Here is a 15,790-nt window from a genome sequence, read left to right on the forward strand (position 1 = left end):
ATTCTTGCCTGGACTACCAGGGAAATCCCCAACTGTGTTCTTCTCTGAGATTGTTTTGGCTGTTCAGGGTCCCTTGCAATTGCATGTGAATTTTAGGATCAGCTTTCCCTTTCTCTGCGAACCCTCGCTGGGGTTTTTGATAGGGATAGCATTCAGACCTGTAGATGGCTTTGAGTGGTATTGCCTTGCCTGCTTCTGCACCATAGAGCGGTGTTTTACAGAAGGCTACGGCATACGTCGCCTGGAGAGCTTGTGCGAGAGGTCCCTCTTGGGCTCCAGCCCCAAAGTCTGATGTGGAAGGTCTGACCCCCGGCCCAGAAGGGTGCCGATTTCACAAAGTCCGCGCATGAGTCCCCGGGACTCCAAGCTTTGAGAACCACTGTGGTCTTACTCATCTTCCTCAGGGGGGTCTGGGATTCAGCAGGAGCAAGCCTCCCAGTTTGAGATGGCCAGCTCGTGGGAGAGCAGTCTTCACAGCCGCCTCCTGTTCAGCCCCTCTCGGCACTCTGGCCCTGTTTGACCACGGGAGTCAGATGATTGAAACTTGTTCCAGTGACTTTTGTGAAGCAACCTCTGCCGGGCCGTGTTCGGGAGCTCTCGGGGCAGGTGGCCGAGGGTGGGTGTCCTTCATGGACTCTCGCTGGGCAGGCGTCTGTCTGCTTGCTGCTGCCTCCAGTTTAACCCCTCTTCTCATGGAGGCCGGGGCGGTGTGCCCGTCAGACCTGCGCTGAGTCCTCCATTCAGCTGGGAGGCCTTCTTATCATCGCGTCTTGTTTCTTGCCATCTGCCCTCGGATGTGTTTCCAAACCTCTGTCTGTCTGAATACCTCCAATCTCAGAGCCCTGGAGAGGCTGTCCACATTCTGGTTCTCAACAGGCTGCTCACACCAGCCACCCAGAGAGACGGCCTTTGAGATGCCTCACTGGGCATTCTGGTTGTGTCATGCAGGTAGGGTGGGGGGTGTTCGTTGAAGACACTTTTGTTCAGTTGTTACGCCATGTCCAACTCTCGGCAACCCCATGGACTGCAGCATGCCAGGCTTCCCTGTCCATCACCATCTCCTGGAGCTTGCTCAAACTCATGTCCATTGAGTCGGTGATGCCATCCAACCATCTCATCCTGTCGACCCCTTCCCCTCCTGCCTTCAGTCTTTCCCAGCATCAGGATCTTTTCAAGTGAGTTGGCTCTTCACATCAGGTGGCCAAAGTATTGGAGCTTCAGCTTCAGCATCAGTCCTTCCAGTGAATATTGAGGACTGATTTCCTTTAGGGTGGACTGGTTTGACCTCTTTGCTGTCCAAGGGACTGTCATGAGTCTTCTCCAGCCCTGCCTCGGCCGGTTCGCAGACAGTGGCCAATATAGGCCGTGGTGCTGCTGGCACACAGGGCGATACAGGTGCAGCCTGCCCGCCTGGCGGGGGGACCTGGGACAGCCGAGCCACCGCCCCTGCAGCGGGGCCCCTGGCCGGGACCACGCTCCTTCTGTTTCCCACGGGAGCACGAGCTCTTTGGGAACAGGGATGCAGGGGCAGCTCTACCTCCAGGATGTGTTCCCGCAGGCGGCTGGGGAGCCCGAGAGGCCCAGCGTGCTAGTTCACCTGTCGGCGGCCGGCTGCTGCCAGGTGCTTGATGCCCTGGAAGACCGTGAGCGCCACTACCACACTCCGCACGGACACGCCTGCCCCTTCTGCAGGCGGGCCTTCCCCTCCGGTCACCCGCTGGACACCCGCGTCCCGGAGGGGCACGCCCCGCCTTCTAGATCCCGGCCGAGCACCGGACATGTACCAGTGCCGGGTGGAGGGCTGCACGAAGGCCTTCGGGACCAACAGAGACCGGGACAAGCACCTGTGACGCGCCCCCTCACCCTGCAGACTCCGCCTTGATCGACCAGGGAAAAGCGGAGGCGCAGCTCACAGGTGTCAGCAGAGGCCAAGGGGGGGTACCGGGTGCCCTCGGAAGGAGACGCCACGGAAGCCTGCTCTGAGCACGCAGAGGCCCACCCAGAACCTCCGAGAGAGAGGCGGGCCTATGGCCACAGGATGCTGTCACCATCTGTTCCGGGCAAGGTGCCGCAGGAGGACTTAAAGCGCTGGGAAGAGAAACAGGCACCAGTGACGGCGGGCACACTGCTGGGCTTCTCCTCTCGGCCCGCGGGCGCCCGGGACCCGGCCCACCGCCCTCCTTATGCTGGGCCCCGTGATCGACCAACTGACCGAGGCCAGAGGCCAGGGGGGAAGCCATGGGGGACCCACAGGTTCTGGAAGGGACCCCTGTGTGGTGACCGGGGTGCAGGGAGCAGCCGCCATCCCGCTATGTCCTTAGACACGTGGACTAAACGGTTTTCCCTAAGTGTTGTAAACGGTTTGCGACACCTGGAGTAATGGTTTTCATTTAAGGGGGAAAAAAGTCTTCTCCAGCACCACAGCTTGAAAGCATCAATTCTTAAATGCTCAGCCTGCTTTATGGTCCAACTCTCACATCCGTACAGGACTACTGGAAAAACCATAGCTTTGACTAGAGGGACGTTCGTTGGCGAAGTGATGTCTCTGCTTTTTAATACGCTGTCTGGGTTGGTCACTTTAATAGGAGATTGAAGACGCAGGAAGGGAGCTTGGTGGGGAGGCACTTGAGGAGGGTGGGCTCCAGCTGACCCCGTGGGCGAGGGGCAGGCCGTGGAGATGGGGCACACTGCTGAGGACTGTCAGCCTGGCTTTCCAGGTGGCGGGGGCCCAGTCCCACACCTGTGCTCTGGGCCCACAGTGTCCTGGGGGGGCTGCTGACGGGCAGCGGGGCAGGGGCCAAGGGGGCCTGCGTTAGCTCAGAGCAGTCCAGGGGGTCGGGGAGCCTGAGGACCAAGAGCAGAGGGGTGGGGGGGTGGGGGGTGTCCCCCTCCTCCCTCCTCCCCGCCCTCCTCCCATGTGCGCACCAGCCCTTGCCCCCTCCCTCTCCCAATCCCCCGACCCCAGCACAGCCTTCCGGTCTGTCTCTCCATGTTCTACTCATCCACAACACACGGCCCCGAAAGTCGGTGTCTTCCGACCGCAGTTGACAGCAGTTACCTCTCAGGAGGCTGGGCCTGGGGTGTGGGCAGAGTGCAGCGTGGACGGCTCCTCTCTGCCTCACCGCAGCGGGGCCTTGGGGGCCATGCGTCCTTCTCTCCCTCCTCGGGACGCCCACACCGCAGACCTCACGCCCACTCTGAGAGGAGGAGCCAGGACTGCCCGCCCCTCCAAACCAGGCTCAGCCCTGCCTCCTCGACACTGACGTTGTGTTCTTTTGGTCCAAGAAGTGACAGACGGGGTTCCAGGGCTGAGCGCAGACCCCGTCTCAGTGGGGCCGAGGAGCTCACGGCCCCAGCTGACGCGGGAAGGCAGGGACCCTTTTCCTGCTGACCTTCTGAACTGAGAGGGTTTAGGGGGCGCCTCAGCTCCCAGCCTGGGAGTCCTGATCGCACCTCATGGACAGAGTGCTGCAGGCTGTGGTCGGCACGTGCTCCCCCCACCCCCCCCCCAGCCAGCTCGGGGTCCCCAGGGCGCGTCAGTGGCCCTGGTACTCTCAGAGCACCGTGAGGACGCAGCCCCACCGTCTCCGCTCAGGCCTGCTTTGAGCGTGAGCATCCCCTCCCCAAGCGCCTCACCCTCTGTGGGATGGGGTGTGCTGAGCAGGGTCTCTGGCTGCCTCACCTGCCAGCTAGTGTCCTGCGATGCTCTTGGCAGCTCCGTACGGCTGGCCCAGCCCCATCTGCCTGACAAGTGGCAGAAGAGAGGGGCTTGGGGCATGAATGAGGAGGCCCCCCTCCCACACCCCGCCTCAGCCCCCTCCCCAACCAGCGCCCCCTTAGATCGCGCTCCGGACGGGGTCACCTGCCTCCTCCCCAGGGGCCCTCTGTCCCAACATACTCTACAGCAAGTGCATTTTTTGGTGATTTTTATCTAAGATTAAGCTTTAGTTTTGAAATCTTTAGACCAACAGAAAACTTAGAGGCAGCAGACTTCCATGCTGACCCAGTGGTTAAGACCCCGTGCTTCCACTGCAGGGGCTGCAGGTTCGATCCCTGGTCAGGGAAGTTCCGTATGCAGCATGGTGCAGCCAAAAAAAAAAAAAAAAGCAAACTTTCGGGCAGGTACTGGTAAACTCTGATAGACTCACCCACAGTCACGCCCGCACGGGGCTGCGTGTACTCTCGCCAAGCATGACCCTGTGAGCGCCCTCAGAGGCCAGACTCCCGCCACCTCCCTCCCCGGTGGCCCCGACCGTCTGTCGCCGCCTGCAGGCCGCACACCCCCCCACATGGCCCCAGACCCCACGCGTCTTCTCCCAGCACCCCTCCCTTCTCATCACCCGGCCCACCCCTGGGTGCAGGACAGACGGCCGCTGGAGAGCCAGGCTCCGTGTTTGGGGGGACATCCCTCAGTCTGGGTCTGCTGGGCACCTCTGTCCCCGCAGGCCTGCCCCTGTGCCCGCTGCTCCCGCCGTGCCAGGCTGCTGCGGACTGGGGGAAACCTATCCCCCCTGCAGCCGCATGCCCCCACCTCCTTCCCTACTTCCAGCCCGCCGGGGTCACCTTGGTCAGCGTGCACTGCAGCCCCGACGACCAGACGCTGTGGGCCCTGGACAGCAGGTGGAACGTGCATGTCCGAGCTGGGATCACCGAGGAGATGCCAGTGGGGACCGACTGGGAGCACGTGCCAGGTAGCGGCGCCGGGCAGGCGGCGGCCACACGGGGCTTGTCAGACCGCCGACAGCAGGCGTCTGCGCCCATCCTCCCAGGGTGGGGGCCCCACCAGCAGAGCACCGCCTCCCAATCCCTGGGGTTCATTGCAGGACGGTCGTTTCCCGACCGCCAGGGCCTCTGGTCCGATGCTCACAGCCGCATCTTCCCTGCCGACGGGGCATCCTTTCCCGGGGCTCCCGCCCTGTGCCGGAGGGGGTTGGGGGGACGCAGGCTCTCGGGGAGGGTCAGTCCATCCCTTCTGCACCCGGGGTCTGAGAACAGACGCACACCCCGTTTGCCTGCAGGGCTGCAGGCCTGCCAGCTGGCCCTGAGCGCCAGGACCGTGTGGGCCCGCTGTCCCAACGGGGACCTCGCCCGACGGTACGGCGTCAGCGACAAGAACCCTGCCGGGGACTACTGGAAGAAGATCCCGGGGAACGTGACGTGTGTCACAGGCAGGTGCTGGGTGCCGGGCACCGTGGGTGGTGCGGGGGGGGTCTCAGGGGGCTGCTCCCACTAGGCTGGTTCTCCCAAACACGACCCATCCCAGGGTCATGCCTGACGGGCGCCCAGCACCGACTCTGCCAGGGTCTTCCGCCCGCTGGAAGGCTGAGGAGGCAACGGCGCAGGTTGAGGGGTGCCCGGGGCCACACCTAGGCAATGCCTCCGGAGGTGGAGCCCCGGCTGGGGAGTAACAGGTGTGTGGCTGGCTCTCGTCCCTGCAGTGACCTCATCGGACGAGCTGTGGGCAGTGGGCCCGCCCGGCTACCTCCTCCAGCGGCTGACGAGGACGTTCAGCCACTCGCACGGCGCCCAGGGCAGCCACGCCGCCACCCCCCACCCCGAGGACCTGGAGGACGAGTGGGAGGTCATCTGAAGGTGCTCCCGGGAGGGCGGACGCGGCGCCCCGAGCGGGGACACAGCCGGCTTCTGAGTCACTCGCCCTGGACACGCCTCACAGCCCCCATCAGACACGTCTAGCCAGGTCGGAGGGCCCACTCTTGTTTTCATCCATGTTCGTCTGAGTCTCGTCCCAGAACCCACAGCCTCGGCCGAGGGTCCGAGCCATCGCGGCAGCAGCGGGGCCTCTGGACTCCCGCGGAGGCCGTCCCGGGTGGGGCCGGCGGCGGCTGCAGTTGCATGTACTGCAGTCTCTGCCGTGCGCCATAGCCCCCGCCTCAGCACTAGCCGCCCCGAGCCCGGGGTCAACGCTGCCGGCTCCCGAGCGCGCTCCCGCCGGGGCCCTCGCCTCTATTCTGAGACGCGGTTCCCGGCGCACGTTCTGCACGGACCCGCCGGATGGGAAGCCAGCTGTGCCAGGACAGGGGCACGCAGCACACGCACGCACACGACACATGCACGCGCACGCACGCACGCACCCCGCCTTGGGGCCAGGCCCGCCCCAGCAGACACAGCTCAGCCGGAACAATAAAGCCGGTGGGCGAAGGGAACCGATGTGTGCGCAGGAACCCCAGGCACGGGCCGGCCGTGGGGCCTAGCCCTGCTGTGACGTAGGAACGTCTCAGTGACACTCAGCCCGTGCTGCTGGGGGCATCGCAGAAACCCGAGCACCCTCAGAGGGCGAACCTACTAATGATGGCCTTTTCTGTTTGTTGTATTACAAACCTACATGAGATACCTCATCTGAAATCCGATCTTGCAAGTTTGAAATGTATTTTCTGGACCCAGCGGAAGGCCTCGCGCCCCTTCTCGTGGTCTCTCCTGAGCCCGCACTGTTCTCCGCTGAGTGTCCTCCCCGGGCAGGGCAGCCCCGGGACCTGCCGCCGGCTCCCAGCAGTGCCAGCCTGTCTGCGGGCATCCACTTTGGGAGGGTGGACGCCCTCACAGGGCCACAGCTGGTGCCTGCGTGGTCCGCTGCTGCATGGGCCATCCCAGACTTCAGTCTGGGGCCTCGGCCCGAGGGGCCCACTTGCGTCGACGGGCGGGAGCAGCAGTCCCCGCCGCCCCTCCCTCCGCGGCCACCCTGGCACGACTCCGGCCGGGCTGCTTTTTTTAGCCTGCCGTTGGCGCAGGGCCCTGTTACTCGATGCCTGTTTTCTACTAGGCAGGCGTGTCCGAGAGCCCCTGGGCCACAGGTGAAAAGCGATAAGATATGTTCTGTGACAGGACCCAGCCAGCCAGGAGGACAGAGCTTTCCCAGGTCTACCTGAAGACGAGAAGCCGCAGTGCCCGCCCGCACCTTGCCCCTCACCCCGACAGAGCCCCTCACGCGTGCCGACAGTGGAGGCCCCTCTCCCGCGCCCGCTGTGCCTTGCCCGGCTCCTCTCCCCGCTCGGCAGAGCTCCGCTGAACCTGCGGGGCTTCAGTGCAGTGAGCCCCCGTCTGGCTGGATGCTCCCAGTGACTTGTAGCTTCAGTGCTCTGTACAGTTTCTGGTTTTTCAGCTCTGCTTTGAGACAGTGCAATAAACGCGCCTCTCCCCGTCTCGTCCAGCCTGACGTCTGAAGGGAGAAGCCGCCCTGAGTGGCGCTCTTGCAGGCTGTTCCCGCGGAGAACCTGCTGTGTTCCCGGCCCAGCCCCCCGCCAGGAGGGTGTGCCCGGGGGCGGCCCTGCGGAGTGTCACTCCAGAGGTGCCCCTGGGGGCAGGCTCTGAGGGCAAGACCTTGGGCCTGCATCTCCACCCACGGCCCAAAAGCAGATACCAGAAGTGCCCTGGTGGAAACCAGCAGGTGGGAGGAGAGCGTGTTCATGACACAGCAGGACGGCTGCGTGCCAGGCAACCACCTGAGCAAGACACGTCACTCAGTCAAGAGCCGGCCAGGCTTTATGGAAGACTTCCATGAAGCTTGACTGGGAAGGTGTGGCCGACATTCCTGAGGGCAAGCCACAGACACGGTGCAGACATCGTCCTCTCCAAAGGCATCTATGGGTTTCTCTCCATTTGTCAAACTCCCCACTGGGATTCTTTTTGTTGGGGGAGGCAGAGAAGACTCCATAAAATAATGTTTGTGCCCACAGGCATGCTCTGAGGGTCTCCCAGCTCACTGGGGCTCCGGTGAGACCCAGCGAGGGGACGTTGCTGGAGGCGGCACAGCGCGCGCTGGGATTGGACCCAGCTCTGTGGGCTCCAGGCCTTGCTGGGAAGAAACAGGTGAGCGGTGCTGAGCGATGACAGCCCGGAATGAAGCAGGCCATGGGTGGGCCGGCGGTGACATCAGGCAGCCCAGCAGGGACCACGGGCCTTTAGCCAGATGGAGGGGGGGGGAGGCGACTGCGAGCTGGCGTGGACCTCAGCCTAACCGCTCCGGTGAAGCAGATACGAAGTGGACGAGAGGATCTTAAAACCAGGGGGCAAAGGACGGTAACTGACTTCTGGATGGCAAGCACTTTCTAAACTCCAAAGTGGTGGGAAAAGTCAGAGGAAAATAGTATATTATTTCCTCAATTGATTTCCTCAAATTATAACAATCCTATACATTAAAAAAAAACAAAACATAAAACTAAAAGGGGAAACAATTGCAGCAAGTCGGAGGAACACCTGAGACCCCTGTGAACGGAGGCGAAAGGACACTGCCTTCCGATCCCCCAGGGCGCACGCGGAGCCGGCAGCGCCCGGCTCGGCCCTCCCGGGAAGGCCGCCAGCAGCCCGGCAGCAGCCTTACAACCCTCACACCTGTAGACCCCTACTTCCAGAAACCTGTCCCTGAGAACAAGCCCTAAGTCAGGCGTACGGCTGCGGCATCGTAGGAATTGTGAAACACTAAAACAGCTGACTGACAGCAGCTGACACGGGAACATCCCTCTCAGAAACAGCATATGCAGCTGTTACAAACCGCGTGTGCCCCTGGAGGAAATCTGCTGAGCAGTCTCTTAGGCAGTTTTACCGCATCAGCGCTAAATCTCTTGGGCGTGGTAAGGAGAATGTGGTTTTGTAGGACTTCATACACAGAGAGTAAGATAACACACGTGTCCGCGTTGCTCTCTTCTAACTTCTGGTGGGCTTGCAACCTTTCATAGTAATTCCAGGGGACACGGGAGGGGCAGACACTACACACGCAGCTGGCCTTGGTGGCTGGTGGTCGCCTATAGTGTGTACCTTTTTGTATCTTTTGAATTTGAGCCATGTAAATGTATTATTTATTCCAAAAATAAATAAAATTTACATTTTAAAGACTCAGTCCTAACATCAACTCCTTATCATACCAACACTAGTTGAATTAAATAATCACAAAATAAGCACCAGAGGCTGTCTTACACAATGTTTTACAACATATGGAAATGCTTATTCTACAGTTAAGTTTTTAAATACTTAATTTGATCTGATGTCAAATCTGTATGTAAGAAATAAGCATAGAAAAAAATTTTAGCATATGTATATAAGTGCATAGAAAAAACTAGAATACACCAAAATGTGCGCAGTGGTCGCCTGGGTGGTGGGGGGCCCGCAGGCAGGCGGCCCTTGTACTTGGGGGGAGCTGCACGGTCAGGGCTCTGATCCATCCTGCCCTGGGTTTTCCGGCACAGTCTGAGTGTTCTACCATGAGCCTGCATTTATAAGCAGAAATTCTTTTTTTAAAAAATGACTTAAGATATAGGAATCCCCTGGCAGTCCAGTGGTTAGGGGTCCAGGACTCCAAGCTTCCACTGCCAGGGCACAGGTTCCATCCCTGGGGTGGGGACTAAGATACCCCCAAGCAGCAGCCAAAAAAACCCACTGAAGATAGAAATCTCTTCACCTCTCTCTTGATTGGGGTGGTTACACTTGTACTGACAGCGGCCCTAACTCCTCAAACCACACAACTGAAGCCTGCATTTACTATACGTCAGTCATGCCTCAATTTTAAAACGGAGTGGGACAAAACCAGTCCCCGCATCCACTTGGGTCTCCTGGAGCAGAAGCTGGTTCTCCACCGCCTTCCCCAAGCACGCCTCCACATTTGCCTTTCAGGAGGCATCCTTGTTCTGAACAGGACTGGGGAAAGCTGCTCTCAGAATATTTGAAGGTTGAAGAAATCGGGAGGAAAGGAAATCAGTGGGGAAATCGAGGTAGTGATGGGAGAAGTCAGCACAAGAGGCGGCAAAGCAAGGCCCCAGCGCGGGGTTGCGTCACCACCGCCGAAGGGGGGCGCACTTTGGGGCTGTGTGTCCCTTCCAGGCTCCAGGAACAAGTCGCAGCACCTCCCCGACAGGCATCTGGGGTGCCCAGATTCTGGCCCCAGAGCTCTCCTGGTTGGAACTTCACCAGGCCCAGGGGTGGGCATGCTGGAGGCAATCTGGCCGATGCCAGCTTTCCTTAGACAAGGTCCATGGAATGAAGGAAGCAAACAGAGGAACTCTGCCCCAGAGACGTAGGCCTTGCTCCAGGCGGAGCCGTTGCCCATGAGAAGCCGCCACGGCCACCTGCCAACAGCGGAGAACCGCGTCTCCCGGCTGCCGCTGGCCCCTCCAGGACCCCAGAGCTCATCGCCAGGGCGGCGGTGGTGATGGGGCTGGGGAGGGGACTCTGCTGGCGTTGGAGGGCCCCGGGGAGCGATAAGACGAGCACGGGGCCCGGCCACCCACGCGCTGGCCAGCGGCAGCGGCCAGATAACCCCGAGGCGTCTCCACCCTGCACTGGGCTCCGGGTTCTCTGCTGACACCAGGGCGCCCTGAGCCAGGCGGCCCCAGGCCCCGCTCTGCCGCCGCAGGGTGTCCTTGGCCTCCCCGCGGCTCCCTGACTGGCCCAGCCACAGCGAGGACACCCCCACTGCCCTCCACCCCCCAAGGCGCCCTCCACCCCCCAAGCTATGAAGCTGGGCTCTGGCTGGGCCCCCCACCCCCGCCCTGGTGCCCACAACTCCTGCCCCGATCCTGCCCTGCACACAAAGAGCCTCCCAGGGGCCACCTCCTGCTCACTGGACAATGGCTTCTGTGGGGTCCCCACCAGGGAGCCCCCCAACCCTGAACCACCCCATCCTCAGCCCAAGGAGCTCAAAGGAGTTTGTCACCAACAGGGCAGCTGTAGGTCTAGCGGGGAAGCGAATGAGGGCCTAGCCCTGGGCCTCGAGCCAGGAGGGCTCACCCCACAGAGGACAGAGCCGGAAGCAGGGAGACACGAGGGGAAGTCTGCACACCCTGCAGGTGCCCGGGCTCTCTCCAGGCGGAAGCTCCAGGGCACGAGGGCACCCCGAGTCCCCAGCACCTCCCGAGCCCGGCCCCCAGGAGCCACAGCACGTGGTCTGCACTTGCCATCTCCTCCAAGGAGTGTGCCTCCCCCAACAACACAGCCCCGGTCTTCATACCCCAGGGCTCCAGATGCCCCACATTTTAAGGTAGAAGAAATGTTAGTATCCACTGCCCGCTAAGTGTCAAGGTTCAGAAAGGCTGTTTAACTGGGCCAGGACACACAGTGGGAAGGGAGAAGCCCTCACCCCCACCCGGAATCTAGGGTTGGCACTGGGCCCCACCGCCCTCCACTGTCCCCGCCCCGACAGGGCTGTGCTGCTGCCCACCCCACAGCTCCCAGGAACATCCTTTTAGGGAGCTTGGAGATGCTCCAAAACCCCTCTGAGGGCAGTCAGGGACACTGAGGCCCAAGGCAGGGATGTGCCCAAAGTCACCCTGAGATGTGCCAGATACAGACCAGAACCAGGGCGCTCCCATCCCTCTCCTCCCCTCCCACAGCCACCACCCTGGCACTGCCACTGCTTTCCAAGCCTCTCCCGCCCCTGGCCAGGCTCCCCTCAGGGACGCCAGGGGCAAGGTGGGCAGTCAGAGTTCATCGGGGAGCTCCTTAGCCCTCTGCTCCTGGCAGCACATCGTGGCCCTCCAGCCTAGCCGGCACGGGTTGAATTTCACCGCCCTGCAGAACTCCCAGGCACAACCTGGCCATCATCCCTGATCCCAATTCTCCTCTGGGCATGTACGCTGCTTTCCCTTGGTCCTTAAGGGTCATGGTAACATCTGTCAACAAGTCTCCATCTTCAAACCCTTCCTGCAGGAACCAGCTCTACCGGCTGAGGCAGAAGCACCTGCCCACAGGGTGCTGCCAGAATCCACAGGTGCCATCGAACACCGGGGGCTGGGTCTTGGGAGCCCATGCCCAGGGTGAGCAGGCAGGCCTGGAGAAAGGCACATCTAACCCTGGGTGAGGAGAAGCTGGAGCTGGGGGCCAGGGGCCGGGCCCCAGGCAGCAGCATCCACAAGAGCAGAGGTGAGAAGCAGGGGCCCTGGCACCAGCTGCCAGAGGAGAGAAAACGGGACAAGAGGGCGAGTCCAGGCCTTAGGCCTGTGTGCGTGGGAAGCGCTCCAACAACACCCAAGGAGCGGCGGTGGCCAGTGTGGGGTGGGGAGCAACAGGAGGCGCGGCCTGGGTCCTGCCCTCAGCACCCGGCGCGCGGGCCCTCCTCCGTCCTCAGCTCTCAGGACCCGAGCCCGAGCCCACAGGGACAAGGCCCTCTGGCTGACGGGGCAGAGGCCCTCCAGCTAGCGCCCACACGGCGGTTCCCTCGGGCTCCAGGCCTTTGCACAAGCCGGCCCCCGGCAGCTGCCCAACCCCTCCTCCTCTCAGCTGTCTCTCCCTCTGGGACACTTTGCCGGAGGCTCTAAATCAAGGCGGGGCGCCGGTTCCCGGGTCTGGGCAGGGAGCTGAGGACAGGGCCCGGCTCTCGGAAGTCGCCTGACCTCGCAGCCCTGCTCCACGCACGCACGGAGGTGGGGAGCTGAGCCCGGCCGCATCCGGAAGCCCCACAGCTCACGGCTCGCCTGCCCATCCTGGCCTGGCCCCCCAAAGCACGCCGACAGACGAGAACAGAGGTTCTGCCGTCCAGAAACAATTATATGTAAAGTGCCAGGTACAACGCTCTTAAAAATTGTATGCTCCAAAAGTCCACGGCCCGGGGCGCCCCCACGGTCTAGCCCTTGCCCGTGAGGTCCAGCGGCTGCAGGAAGGGCGGCAGCGGCAGCTCGTCCAGGGCTTCAGGGAAGCGGCCGGGCGAGATGGCGGTGACCAGCACCTGCATGGCGCGCGCGAAGAGCGAGGGCGGCGCGAGGCCCGCCAGCCACTGGAACTTCTCCTCACCCAGCAGCCGCCGCCAGCGCGGCCGGTCGCCCAGCAACTCGCGGCGGGCCGGGCCGGCGGCGTCCGCGGGCGTGTACAGCGCCAGCAGATCGAGCAGCAGCAGGCGGCGCTGGCGCGGCTCCCCGGGCGGCGGTGCGGGAGCCCCGGAGGCCGCGGAGGTGGCGGCTCCGGCGTCGCGGCCCAGCTGGCGCAGCAGCAGCTCGAGCGGCGTCAGGCCGCCGCCGTCACGGAGGCCCGGCGAGGCGCCATGGCCAAGCAGCAGGAAGAGGCACTCGGGGCGCACCAGCTCGCAGGCCACGTGCAGCGCCGTGCCGCCGCCCTCCACGCGGCTGCAGCCGCGCCGGTCAAGCAGGCGCGCGCGCTCCTCGGCCGGAAAGTCACGCACGGTGCGCAAGATGCGGCGCAGGATGCCCACGCGGTTGTAGCGCACCGCCAGCGCCACGTGCGGCCCGGGCGCCGCGCAGCAGCGGAATCCGGCGCTGGGAGGCGCGAGCGCGCGCCGCGGGAAGGTGGCCAGCAGGTAGTGCGCGTACGCCTGGTGGTCGTGCACCAGCGCGTAGAGAAGCGCCTCGGACGGCGAGTAGGCGGCGGCGCGGCCGCGCTCGTCCCAGTGGAAGGCCTCGCTGGCGCGCATGTCCTCCAGCAGCCAGACGGGCAGCAGGTCGCGCACGGCCTGGTAGAAGGCGAACGACGACTTGCGGCACTGCTTCTGCGCCCTGGAGCGCGCCGCCCCCGCGCCCTCGGGCCCGCCTTCCGCGCCGCCCCCCGGCAGTCGCGCGTCCCACGGCATGCTGGCTGGGCGTCCTCACCTCACGGCATGGGCCCCCGGGGCCGACCACCTGCGAGCAGAGGGAGTCCGGTGACGGTCGAGGATCCAGGCGGGAGACGGGGGTGTCGTCGGAGCCCCCCCCCACCTGGCGGGGCCTCCCTCGTAGCTGCCCCCCAACCCCCAGCCTCTGACTGGCCCTCCCGGCCACTCCTCAGCAGCTCGCTTCTCTCCCTGAACCGCCTCCCACATCCCGGATCCAGCGGCTGCGGGTGGCCCGCCCTGAGACTCGTCTCCTTCTCTGGTACCTCTGCTAAGGACCCTCTTCCCCTGCCCTCACAGCCCCCACATACCGTCGTCTAGACCACACTGAAACCTCACACCCGCTCCCACCTGCGGCAGCTGCACCCAACCCCAATCAAGGTAAAAGCCAGGTCGGGGGGGGGGGGGGGGGTCGGAGAGCTGCATCTCACATCTCCAGCTGAACCAAATCCTTTCGGTAGCCCAAACTCCCTCTCCCCAACTCCATCTAACCTTCACCCTGGCATCTGACCCCGGCCTGCAGCTAGGGGACCCTGCCCAGGGGCAGAGCTCCAGACTCAGACCTACCTGGTTAGTGCACCGCAACGACCAAGTTCCGTGCAGGTGGGTGTATCACTGTCCTCTGAGCCTCAGCTTCCTCATCTGTGAGAAAGAGGGAAGGCAGGCTGGGAGCCACAGCAGGGAGCGGGGCCTCCAGCCTTCCACCCAAACATGGTGTTTCCGCGCCGTCCCCGCCCCCAGCTCCCGCGAGGAGGCAGGGGGATGAAATCAACCCAGAGACCGGTGTGTACACTCTTCAGGGCCTGCAGACCCCGCCCCAGGTCTGCTGGCTCCCTTGGTCTTCCCAGAGGCTGGACGAAGCAGGGCTTGCCATCCCACTTTCCAGCAAGGGACAAACTTGTCCAAGGTCAGCCGGCAAGTCATGGCAGAGCCAGGCCTGGACCCAAGATCTCCTACCTCGTATTTCGGACTCATTCCAAAAGTGGGGGGAACCGCCAACCCACCGGGAACCCAGCTTGAGCCCTAACCTTGTCCCCGGAGCCTCCTGCACCAACCTGAGCCCCGACTTCCAACCCCTGGCCCCAGCTCCCCACCGCATTTTGTCAAGGGTAAGCCCTTGGGTCACAAGGGCCCTGGGTCAGCGGGTAGGCTGAGTCCACACACACCCAGTAACTAAGTTACAGAGACGGGCACGGGGCAGGGGGCGGGAGGGAGTTAGAGCCACAGCGCCCTTTAAGGGGGCACCGTGACTGGAGAGCGGCGCCCCACGCCGGGCCCTCCGCGCCCCGGGTGTACCTTGTGTGGACACTGGGCGCCGGGCGGGTTACGTAAAGTTGGGCCGGCCTCACGTCACCGGGCAGCGAGTCACGGTCGCGGCTCAGTGAATGGGGGGTGGGGGCTGGGCCACCGAGGGCAAGGCCTCGCGCCCAGGGCCGCCCGCCAGCTCCGCCCCGGCCCCCACCGGCCGCACTGCTGGACCTCGGGTCGCGGGGGTCGAGGCCAGAGTATCTGCCGGCCGGTGGCCGGCGCAGCGAGGGCTGCACCTGCGTGCGCGTGTGTCCAGGGAGGATGGGGGAGGGGGCGGCCAAGGGGTCGCGCCCGGGGCGGGAGCCGCACGCCGAGCGGGCCGAGGAAGGGGGACTCACCTTGGGGGCTGGAGGGGCCGCGAGCCTGGCGTCCCCGCCCCCGCTGCGGGCGTGAGCGCGCGGTCTCCCAGCGGGCCGGTGCGCAGGCGAAGCTCCCAGGACGGACGGACGGACGGACGGGAGGTTGCCGCCGCCGCCCGCGCCCGCCGCAGCAGCGCTCTGAGTCGCCGCTGCCGGATCGCTGGGCGGCGGTGCCGGCGCCGGCGGCGGGCGGGCGGCGGGCGGCGCAGTGCGGCCCCGGCCGGGCAGGACCGCTGGGCCGCCCGCCGCCGCCATTGGTCCGCGCCGCCGGCCTCCGCCGCTGCCTATTGGCCACCTCGCTGCACCATTGTTACGTCACCGGCCGGCGGGCGGGGCGCCCGGGGGGACCCGCGGAAAAGTTGGGAGAAACTTGCGGGCGCACGGGGGGCGGGGCCGCGATGGGAGGGAGCCGGGCGGGGCTCCCGGAAACCCGAGTCGCCGGCGGAGAAGGGCTCCGGGCTCCAGGCGGGGGGGCCACCCACGCCGGCAGGGCCCCCCGGCCTGCGGTCCCTCGGCTCAGCGAGTCAGCGCTCGCACTCAGGCGCCCGGGCTCCGCCGAGCGTACCTGTCCTCGGCACCCCAC

General features: G+C 64.0%; 2 protein-coding genes across 7 annotated transcripts in view; one reads left to right on the forward strand and one right to left on the reverse strand.

The window, feature by feature from the left end:
• Nucleotides 1-8,850, forward strand: part of TECPR2 (tectonin beta-propeller repeat containing 2) — a 100,285-nt gene extending 91,435 nt beyond the window's left edge. For 2 of the 3 annotated variants that reach the window (XM_043434597.1, XM_043434598.1), the window contains exons 18-20: nucleotides 4,550-4,691; nucleotides 5,019-5,168; nucleotides 5,439-8,850. In XM_043434597.1, coding sequence (XP_043290532.1) covers nucleotides 4,550-4,691; nucleotides 5,019-5,168; nucleotides 5,439-5,590 — 444 coding nt within the window. In that variant the 3' untranslated portion in view covers nucleotides 5,591-8,850. Of the gene's footprint in view, nucleotides 1-1,558; nucleotides 4,334-4,549; nucleotides 4,692-5,018; nucleotides 5,169-5,438 lie in introns of those variants that run through there. The other variant, XM_043434599.1, reaches the window with a different exon arrangement.
• Nucleotides 8,851-12,471: 3,621 nt separating this feature from the next.
• Nucleotides 12,472-15,447, reverse strand: ANKRD9 (ankyrin repeat domain 9). 4 transcript variants are annotated; one of them, XM_043434602.1, is made up of 4 exons: nucleotides 15,187-15,447; nucleotides 14,108-14,182; nucleotides 13,542-13,571; nucleotides 12,472-13,405 (listed from the first exon to the last, which is right to left on the reverse strand). In XM_043434602.1, exon 4 carries the CDS (start codon nucleotides 13,364-13,366, stop codon nucleotides 12,566-12,568), a length of 801 nt encoding a protein of 266 aa, XP_043290537.1. In that variant the 5' UTR covers nucleotides 13,367-13,405; nucleotides 13,542-13,571; nucleotides 14,108-14,182; nucleotides 15,187-15,447; the 3' UTR covers nucleotides 12,472-12,565. The 4 variants fall into 4 exon arrangements, with proteins under 4 accessions (XP_043290537.1, XP_043290538.1, XP_043290535.1 ...); XM_043434603.1 differs by lacking the exon at nucleotides 15,187-15,447 and adding an exon at nucleotides 14,596-15,106; XM_043434600.1 differs by having other exon boundaries at nucleotides 12,472-13,571; nucleotides 15,187-15,445.
• Between the last annotated feature and the right edge of the window lie 343 nt (nucleotides 15,448-15,790).

Source organism: Cervus canadensis, chromosome 17 (genome assembly GCF_019320065.1).
Source record: "Cervus canadensis isolate Bull #8, Minnesota chromosome 17, ASM1932006v1, whole genome shotgun sequence".
Taxonomy (NCBI): Eukaryota; Metazoa; Chordata; class Mammalia; order Artiodactyla; family Cervidae; genus Cervus; species Cervus canadensis.